This window comes from Amblyomma americanum, chromosome 8 (genome assembly GCF_052857255.1).
Source record: "Amblyomma americanum isolate KBUSLIRL-KWMA chromosome 8, ASM5285725v1, whole genome shotgun sequence".
In the NCBI taxonomy this organism is placed as follows: Eukaryota; Metazoa; Arthropoda; class Arachnida; order Ixodida; family Ixodidae; genus Amblyomma; species Amblyomma americanum.
In genome coordinates, this window is record NC_135504.1 from 114,539,082 (window position 1) to 114,549,435 (window position 10,354).

Sequence of the window (10,354 nt, forward strand, 5' to 3'; positions counted from 1 at the left end):
GTCGAATTTCGATAGAGGTGAAATTCTAGAGGCCCGTGTACTGTGCAATGTCAGTGCACGTTAAAGAACCCCAGGTGGTCGAAATTTTCGGAGCCCTTCACTACTGCGTCTCTCATAGCCTGAGCCGCTTTGGGACGTTAAACCCCCATAAACCATAAACCAAACCGGTTTCAGTTCTGCTGTGCAACTCGCCTTTTTACTTATTCAAAATGCATCCTTTGGGTATGTTATCGTTTGAAACGAAGTAATGCGTAGAAGTGCTTAATTTGTTACTTTGATCTGTGTGCTGCATTTACCTTTCGGTTTGGTGTAGTCTCAAGCCTGTGTGAAATCTCGGAAGTGGGAAAGGGGATGGTGCTTATTAAGCAATTTAAGTGCCTTTTTGCCGATTTCGGGGGCACTAGTACATGTCTTGCAAAGTCATTATCTTATCTAAAATACACTGACTGCAATATGTCAAGATGGCTTGTGAAGATTCCAAATGCCTGTTTTATAAAGCAGCAAAACGGTTTCATAGTGTGTGACTTTAATCGACAGAGTCCTCCTAAATTGCCTCTTTTGGATGTACAGACCAGATTTAAGCTCATGTGAAGAAGGAATTTCTCTATTTTCAGAGCTTCTACAGTGCTAAAAAACTTTAGTATGCAAAGTAATCAGGGTTCTTCCCAGAAAATTTTGAGAGGTGGACATTTGTGGGCGAATGGGGGGGGGGGGGGCAGAGGCTGTGTAAATGGACCCATTGCATTTTTGAGGACGCTTCATAGCACAATCTGTGGCTGGAATGTGTAGATGTACATGCTTGAAAAAAAGCCTTGGAAGTGTTATTAATGTTGAAGTTTATTTTTTTGTGCAGGTACATCGAGAGCAAAGGGGCTCGAAAACATCGAGAGAGTGGCCTGCGGCTTTTCACGTCAGGCCATTTACAGAAGTTGGTATTTTCAACTGAAGACACGGCAGAGACCGTGGTGAAGGCACAAGTGCTCGCATCTATGGCAACACGGACAGCATATAATGTTGGGGTCAAGTTGCTTAAGTGTGATGGAGAAGTGATAAGCGGCAATTGTTCATGTATTGCTGGGAAAGGCGGAGTGTGTAAACATGTATGCTGTGTTTTATATGGGCTGATGCACATTGCACAGCATGACCTTACTAATGTACTAGATGCCGTGGCATGCACTGAAGGCGAACGTCAGTGGTACAATCCCCGAGACCCTAAGAAAGTAACTGAGCAATTCCAGCACATTGTTTTTTCTAAGGACACCACCGAAAGACTCAGCGACGCACCAAGGCATCACAAAAGAAGAGCAGTGTACTCATCACTGCGAAGTGAGGATACCAATTTGTCCACATCGCACCTTATAAACCTGCATGGCAAGTTGAGAGCAAGCAAACTGGACTGCTTCGCAGATGTCTTGGAAGCCAACGACTTCATGCCAGCAAAATGAAAGAAAGCCGAAAGTTCAGACCCTGAAGATGTGCCTGGACTACCTGCAAGGTGGCTGGAGCGAGCTAAGCAGGGGGACGCTTTGTTGCCCTACACGCAGGAAGAAGTTGCAGCCTTAGAGGCAGCCACACGACTTCAAAGTGGTTGCCTCCTTTGGCATAGATACAGGGAAGGCATGATTACAGCATCACTGGCACATAGAGTGTACACTTGGGTGAAAACATGCCAGACAAAAATGGGACCACATGATGCCCGAAGCCTCACTGCTGCAGTAATGGGAGTGAGAAAAGTTAGGGCAACATTTGCTATGAAGCGGGGACTATTGTGCGAGCCTGAAGCCCGACAAGCCTTTCAGGAACAAAATGATGGACATGTGGAGCTGGAAGTTAGTGAGACTGGCCTCTTCCTCTCTAGAAAGCACAGCTTCCTAGGAGCAAGCCCAGATGGCCTTGTGAAGTGCAAATGCTGTGAACCACGGCTACTGGAAATCAAAGTCCCTGTCAAGGTTGAAGACTTTGCCAAAACACAGTTTCGTGATGGACAGCTGAAGAAAAGCAGCAAATATTATACGCAGGTGCAAGTCCAGATGGGTGTGACCGGCCTGGATTTCTGTGTACTCTTCGTATACAGCAAAAAAAAGTGTGTGCAAATGCTCGTGCCCTTTGACAGTGATTTCTTCACAGAGGTAGCAAAACGCTGCAATTTTTTTGCTACAATGTATTTGCTGCCCCACATTTCCAGCAACTGCTGAAGTACGTATGCTGATGCTTGTAGAAGAAATTAATACTGCTGTTTTTTTTCTCGATGATCCATAACAGCGCGACAGACGGGACAAAGAAGAAGAAGAGACACAACACACAGCGCTGACTCACAACTAAAACGTTTATTGGCTGCCAGCCAGTTTAAATACGGGCCTGGTGGCCGGGAAAAAAATACAAGCACGGTTGACTTGCATGATATCAAACATCGGCAGTATATCAGGCACGTGTCAACATACAAGAGTCTTTAGTGCAAAATATCACCGCTACAGCAGGCACGAGTTTTCATTCACAATCAAGGTAGCAGTTTTCCTTATCCGACAGGGCTACAGAGGGAGTGCTGATACACTGCCAGTTTGGCCGATGTGTTAACGAAAGATTAAAGGAGCACCAATATAATGTCTCTTGTGTCGCTAGCACAGGCCAGGTAGCAAAACATTGCAGAAACTGCAAAGACAACGAAGATGGCGAAGACGAGGAAGACGACGACGACTCCAAAGCTTGTTTTCCCCTTTACAAAGAATGCTCTGTAATAGGTAAGAACTGCGACTCGCTAGCTAGGGAAATAATAGAAGCCCACCCGGTAGCTAGGACTTCAGATCAGTGTATCAGCACTCCCTCTGTAGCCCTGTCGGATAAGGAAAACCGCTACCTTGATTGTGAATGAAAACTCGTGCCTGCTGTAGCGGTGATATTTTGCACTAATGACTCTTGTATGTTGACACGTGCCTGATGTACTGCCGACGTTTGATATCGCGCAAGTCAAGCGTGCTTGTATTTTTTTCCCGGCCACCAGGCCAGTATTTAAACTGGCTGGCAGCCAATAAACGTTTTAGTTGTGAGTCAGCGCTGTGTGTTGTGTCTCTTCTTCTTTGTCCCGTCTGTCGCGCTGTTATGGATCATCGTCAGCACCAACTCGTCCAACTGGTATTGTCGTTTTTTTCTCGAACTTTGGGTACTTGCCTGTGATCAGCACAAATGTTTATCAGCAGCATTATGGATCTGAGAGGACAGAGTTAACTGTTAAACTACCTCGTTATTAAAGTAGCCTAACTAACCCCTGCAGCTGTGCTTGTAAAGTGTCTATCTTTGTACTGCATGCGGCCATTCACAAACACCATTTGTATGTAGGCATAGGTGTACTAATACATTGCACAGAAACATCTTGGGCATGCATATGGTACTACTCACCATAATCTTATCATTTAACCGTGAGGACAAAGAACCATGCACATTGAAGCAATCGGTAATAATAAATCTAGTCTAGTACACAATCTAGCATTTTCTGGCTGGTAGTATAAAATGAACGATAATTAGTGACATTGTTCGGATGCTGTTGAGTACAATTTTCAAATCAGAGCAGTCATGATCTGTGCAAGTATTCAAAAAAACTTTTAAGTTCAACGGTGACTTGAAAGTCAATGGTATTTCAGATAACACAAGAGACTCCTGTTGTAAAAATGAATGCTTCCTTAAACATTGCTTTTATTGTTTGTACATAAACCTCTCTTAGACAAACTGAGTGGCTTATAACGAAGCACAAATCATTCCTTGGATTTCAGATGTTTTGATAACCACGTGACCATGCCCAGGCATGAAGATGACTATCTACTGAATTATGTGCTTGAAAGCTGAGCTTAGTCAACACATACTTCCAAGTCAAAGAATGACACCCACTGTGCTGGAGCATTGTCAGTATATTGACGACAAATAGCTGCCTTTTTCCACAGTTTTATGAGGGCATTGGACTGCAGAACATGTTCAAACAGACTGACTGCGATAGCAACAGTTAAGCCGTTCTGTTTTGCAATACATCAGTAATTTTCTTTTTTATGCGCTGGTACTATCAAAGTTGAGTCTATTGAAAGGAAATGGAGACAACCTGCTAGGAAAGCTTGTCATGCTCGGCACGCAATGGCTGACAGCCTTGAACATGCTGGAGGCTTTGGGGAATGATAGCACTTTAAAAGGTGCGGATGTAAACTACTAGAAGAATTTAACTGTTCAACTTGCTGTCTGTTCTATATACAACATGTATGAATGATCATCCCCAACATACTTGGAGTAACAAAATGTTCAGTCTGGCTTCCAGAAAGCCTACTCTGCAATGGACCATTCTCACAACATCAATGAGCGGATAAAAAAAGGGCACATAATGTAACCAACTTCTGTGTACAGCCTTCATAAGTGATAAAACATTTCGCTTGGTTAAAATCTCAAAAGTTGTGCAGACATTCTTCAACAAGAGTGTCGAGGAGGCATCTAATAAGGTAGTGAAAAATATCTCAGTTGCACAGCCATGGTAGTCCTTCATGGAGGAAGTGATAAAATTACAATCAGGAAGTGTGTCAGAAATGAGGACATGATTTCTCCAGTAGTGTAGTATTGATCGTGTGTTTACAAGCAACGAGAAATGACTGCAGTTAGTTGGGGAACATAAGTCAGTTATTGACATCATGGTTGAAATCTAGAAGAAATGGGCATGGACAAGACACGTAATGCAAAGGAAACATAACCGATGCTCCCTTAAAACAGCAGATGAGGTGTTGAGAGGGGGCAAGCGTAGCAGGGAGTGCTGTTTTGTTGACGGATGAGAATAGAAGTTGGGGACGTCAGGTGCATGCAGTTGACACCGCACAGGGTTCATTACATTAATACAGAAATCTGCCCTGCAGTGAGCATGGGCTGATAATGGCTATGCCAACCAACGAAAAACATGGATCATAATGAAGACGTGTACGAGCATACTGGCACAGCCTTCCATTCCAAACATGAAGAGCCTGTTGTGGTTGCCGAGTGGTTAGGGCACTCGACTATTAACCCGAGCGACCGGGCTCAAACCTGGCTGCTGCAGCAGCATTTTGATTGAGGTGAATCACAAGGCAATTGTATACAGTGCAATGTCAGTGCACATTTAAGAACCCCAGGTAGTCAAAAATTCTGCAGCCTTTAACTACAGCATCTCTCATAGCCTGAGCTGCTTTGGGACATTAATCGCCATACATGAAATCAAACAACAAACACTGAGAATTCACACCTGCTCACAGCAATGGTTCACCAACGAAGTTAGTCAAGAGTGCACAAATGTGCCACACTTTGTTCAGCTGTCCAGACATGCTGTTTGGGAACACTTGGGAGAGTATTCTCTATGTCTTGATCCTCCTGATCACCCTTTCCACATGTATCCGCACACTAGCAATCAGTCTTGTCTCATTTTCATCTTCTTCTGAGAGCTGAGGCCGTCCTTCCAGGAATGGTGGTATGTTGAGGTCCAGGGACCGCTGCTTGCACTCTTCTTCAATGGTGAATCCCCTGTCAGCCATCACACTTCGCCCTGGTGCAAACTTCTCCAGCACCCCAAAAGAATTTGTCAGTGCTTTGTCAGACACTCTCCCGGGAGCCAGATCTGATACAAATGTGACAAATCCATTAGGGCTGCAGACAACTAGTCCCTTTGCAGTATTATGTTTTTTGTATGTGGAGTACGTTTCACTTTGGACTCTGAATGAAGATGGTGTTTCTATGAAAAGTTCAGTGCAGTCGAGTATGCCGTCAACAGTAGTGTAGCCTTTGTCGCTGAACGCTTTTGGCCTGTACTTGTCACATAGTTCTGGTGGCATCCAGGTTGGGACCTACAATGAGGTATGAAAACAGCGATATTTGCATTCTATGCATGCATATATAGTACCCGTTTTACTGCAATACTGCAAGGCCCCTGTGGATGTTGTGATTCATCAAGACCATTAAAGAGACAGAAGACAAAAGGCACAATAAGGAACATCATAAAAAAATTGACGGTGGTTTAGCTCTGGTTAAACCTGGTATGTAGCGAGAGCTACCAAAAGCCGCGGCCCGTTTCTGTGAAGGCAGCAGCGCCCTTTCTGTACCCTCGCTATTGTCCCCCTTACCCTCGCATAAGGGTCCGGTCACCGCTAAATGGGACGATCAGCTAGGTACAGGGGTTTAATTGAGGGGCTTTACCCACGACTTCTTCCTACCCTTGTCTGGAGACGCCACTTCGTATGCCCTCATGTGTTTGGTCTCCCTCTACTGCGGGCTCTGAGCGACGACGACGGTAGACGAGACGCGACACCGAAGAAACGCAGCGCTCGCCTCCCGCCACGCCGAACCGTATATATATACAAACTGCGACAGCCCCTCTCCCTCTACTACGCATGCGCACCACTGGCGATGCGAGCGGCAACTGCTCCACGACGAGCGCACGGCCCTGCCAGCTGTTGTGGTTGCTAGGCAACAGCTCAAGGTCAGTGCGACCATGCTGAAGAGGCTAAGTGGCTGGCGTAGTGTAGCTCTCGCTACAAAAAGAACTGATGCTTACATACCTGGCAAAGCCTATTGTCCAAAAAATCCAACCATGTTGCCCACATCCTTGAGACAGTGGTTTTAGACACAGCAAACCTGTTAATAGAACATCATTTATCAAAATGTGCACTTCAGTAATTTGCAGCTCCTAGACAACAAAATAAGTGATAAGAGGAAGCTACTGTTGCAGTTGAAAGGTTCCATAACACAGGTGTTTAAACAACTTCAGTAGCAAAGGCAGGCAGTATAACAAATGATGAGTAGAAATGTAGCGTGTACCCTTAGCTTAGCTTCAGAAGTCCATGCGGCATTCAATGAAAGTGATCGCTAACAAAAGCAGCATTTGGTAATGGTCATTTCATTAATTTATTGCTGGCACGCGTACGAGTATGGTGTGGCCCTCCAGTCAACGTGACTATCCATTGATATGTAGAAAGATTTCCTGGAATATTAATGTCTGTATAAAAGAAACATCATGGTTCCTTGAAGTCATCGGGAATCTCATGGACTGCTAGAATCTACAGGGACATCGACATCGTATTGTGGAGTCCTAACACATTACCCATGGTGCTCACTGGCTTGGCCTTCCGCTTCCGATGTGGGAGCGACCCGCTTAGTGGTTAATTATCGCTACTTGCAGGACCAAATAAAGTTTTCCATCCATTCATCCACTGACCGTGCAGCCCCTTCGTTACTAAAAATCAAGTATCATGATGTTAAAACAACAAGGATAACTTTTAACTGAAAACTGTAATTTACAGTGCACTGCACTACACTATGCTCTAAGGCATTCAGCTGGTAGTTTTACAGAGCATAAGCGACTAAGGCTGTCATGCACTCAACAGCTGTTCATCACAATGTGTTTTAAGAATGTAAGGTAATTAACTTTTTGCACATTTTTACTCAAGAATCAAAGTGCCTCTACAATGAGGTACTACTGTGTGAGGAGTAACTGCATATACTGCAGCTGCCCTTCTGATAAAACATGTTAAGCTGTACATTTCGGTTAGACTGTTCAGGGTATCCTACACGCATAGTGTGTATGTGAATGTAAGCAAGAGTGAAAATCGTATTGGGTTCTGCACTGTCAATCAAGATGCACCAATGTAATGACATAAATCAAAAAGGCTGGTCGGATTTGCCTGTCTACACTGCACAGTGGGTTCATACAAAATGTTTTGCAGCAAATTTCTTCGTAAACAGATGGGAAAACATTTCTGAGTCACACTTATTAACCAAACAAAAATTAAGTACAAATGGCGCTTAGTACCAAATAAAAATGTATCAAGGTTTAAATGTTGACAGCCTACCTGTATGCAAGATCAAGGCCATCAAGACCAAGCCGTAGCCGCATCAGGACAAGCACGAGTTGGGTCTTCAAAGGCAGGATGAACTTTCTGTCCTCACTGTTCGTCTCTTTCATCTGCCAGAACTGAAGACGTTTCGCATCTGGCTCTAAAAATGACCAAAAAGCCTCCAAACGCTCGCTGGACGTGAAGCCTGTGTAATAGCGAAGCTTTTTCTCATCTTTCACAAGCTCTTCATATGTGTTTTCTATATTCTGAGCAGCTTCAGCCTTGCAAGTTTTTACTTTTCTCTGCATGGATGATAGCTCGAGTCTCAGGCACCTGTTCTTCTGCTGAAGACGGTCGCACAACTTTTTTGTTTCAGCGTGATCAAGCCGACTTCGTTCCAGCTGGCGCTTTAGCTCTGCCACTTGTGCATTTGCTGTTTCAGCTTGCTCCAAGAGATCTGTTGCAATGTGCTTTTGTTCACAAAATTTCTTGACAAGCTCATCATAACTAAATTTTTGGCTGCTGTACGAGTGGTCCATTAGTATGTTCACTTCAGGCTGTCGACAGTCGCTCTCATTGCTGCTGCTGGCAAAGGCGGACACTTCCTGCCCGCGTTGTTCGGTACACACAGTTGAGGTGCTGGAAACTTCAGGCTGGAAGGTGAAAATAAAACATAAGAAAGCAATGTGTTTTAGTAACCTGAGAAATGTTATAATGTTTGCAATGCAGCCTTAGGTGATGCTTTGCACACACATGTTTTTATTGCTTCACATGAGTTTAAATTTACTACATATCCCCTCTTGTTTTTTATGCAACAGTCCAATTAATCTAGCCATCTCCTTGTGTCAGACTATCCCAAAAATAGAAATGGAGTATACATAAGCATGACATGCTATTTTTTCTTTCCTCCTTATGCTTATCTCACCTCAGTTCTTGTCAGCAGTCGCCTCTTCTCCACCTTTTGCTGTCTCAGGGGGAAAATTGAGGGAACACGGACCATGTAAGTCTTTTTGCCCCCTTCGAAGTGGGCACTGCATACTCTGTGTCCCGTGGTTGGAACAAACTTTGAGAACCTGGGTAGAGAAAGTTTCAGCATTACATCTATGATACTGCAAAGCACGGCCAGGGCTACTGTATTGTACTTTATGCATTTTGTATGCTCAAGCTGTATGCCTTTACTCCGCTACTACAGTAACACTTTTTCTAGATTAAAAGTACATATTGATCAAGAATATGGTGCCAATATGGTGGATTTAATTTTCACTTTTTTTTTACAAAACCACAAATGCATATAACTTACAGCTGTTGCAGACACTTAGCTCAATAGTTGCAATGAAATGGTCGCGTGCTTACGCCAGCTAACAACATCGCGGAACTAAAGGCGAAGTTTAGAGATACCGCTAGCCCCTGGGATAATCCGTGAAAGTTCACCTGATCTTGGGCCATGATGTTCCTGCTAAGTGGCTGCCAAGGGTCCCGTGAAGCGAGCATATTACGTCGATAGCAAATATAACGCCTGGCTGTGCCATGCGGTAAAAAAAAAAAATCAAGAAGTACTGCGTCTATCCGCTCTGCCGTTCGCGTTTCGGCCGCGTTTCTTGCACCGCGCTTGTACCACAGCACATGGTAACAAGAACAGACGACCCTGGAGTCGTTCACGATAAAGTCATGGACGACTGTACCCTCTTTTTTATCATACATCTAGAAGCACCACGAAAAGAAATGCGAACGGCGAAGCGCGTCGACACTGCGCAGTTCGCATTTACTTGTGTCGCCGCTGTAAACTCGTCAGTGAGCTTACCTTCCCCTACGGATGCGTGTTTCCTGCCAGTGGTGTGAATGAAACAACGTAACCCACGTTCAGGTCGAAAAGAATTCTACTTGTAATCAAAGCACTCAATCAAAATGAAGCAAAGAAACGGGGGACCTACACCAAGAAACATCGGCGTGCAAGTACAAACGGGCTAACGATGGTTGATCCATTCCAGAAGAGGCATACGAAAGCACAGGTGCCCAAACATTATATTCTTTGGAATGTTCAACTACTGCTTTTACATTCCGATACAAGAAGCTGCTCAATTTACTTGAGAAAAAGCTTTATACATCGTAAAAAGCCGTCTTACCTGCCAGTCTGTCCGGCCCTGTTTATCCTCTGAAGCCACGTCTGTCGGAGTTTGTGGTCTTTCGGAAAGACATAAAACCCGAGGCCTTTGTCCCTCGCACTGTTGTTGTAGCACCCAGGAACGCAACAGGTTAATCCTCCCATAGCAGGATAGCTCCACACGTATTAAGAATCGTCCGGACGCGCGACGCGTAGGCAATCCGCGCGGCTGCAGCGGCCGGGTGACTACATCTACCAGCATGCACCGCGGCAGCGGTGGCGCAGTGAAACTAGGCGGTGGGATCGGTCTATTGATTCTGACAACCAGCTGGGCGTGCTAGATTGTCATACCACCAAGAAAACCGTGTTAATTTGTAACTTCCGCGTAGTAAAACAAATATTTAACAAGAAAACCTGGAGGTAGTGAGGAGGG

General features: G+C 44.6%; 1 protein-coding gene and 1 pseudogene across 1 annotated transcript; one reads left to right on the plus strand and one right to left on the minus strand.

Annotated features, from left to right (window-relative positions):
• Nucleotides 1-827: 827 nt before the first annotated feature.
• Nucleotides 828-2,314, plus strand: LOC144102680 (uncharacterized; annotated as a pseudogene).
• Nucleotides 2,315-3,656: 1,342 nt separating this feature from the next.
• LOC144100647 (uncharacterized) lies at nt 3,657-10,146 on the minus strand. Its single transcript, XM_077633526.1, has 5 exons — nt 9,944-10,146; nt 8,746-8,893; nt 7,836-8,473; nt 6,546-6,621; nt 3,657-5,834 (listed from the first exon to the last, which is right to left on the minus strand). Exons 1-5 carry the CDS (start codon nt 10,084-10,086, stop codon nt 5,349-5,351), a joined length of 1,491 nt encoding a protein of 496 aa, XP_077489652.1. The 5' UTR covers nt 10,087-10,146; the 3' UTR covers nt 3,657-5,348.
• Nucleotides 10,147-10,354: the final 208 nt, after the last annotated feature.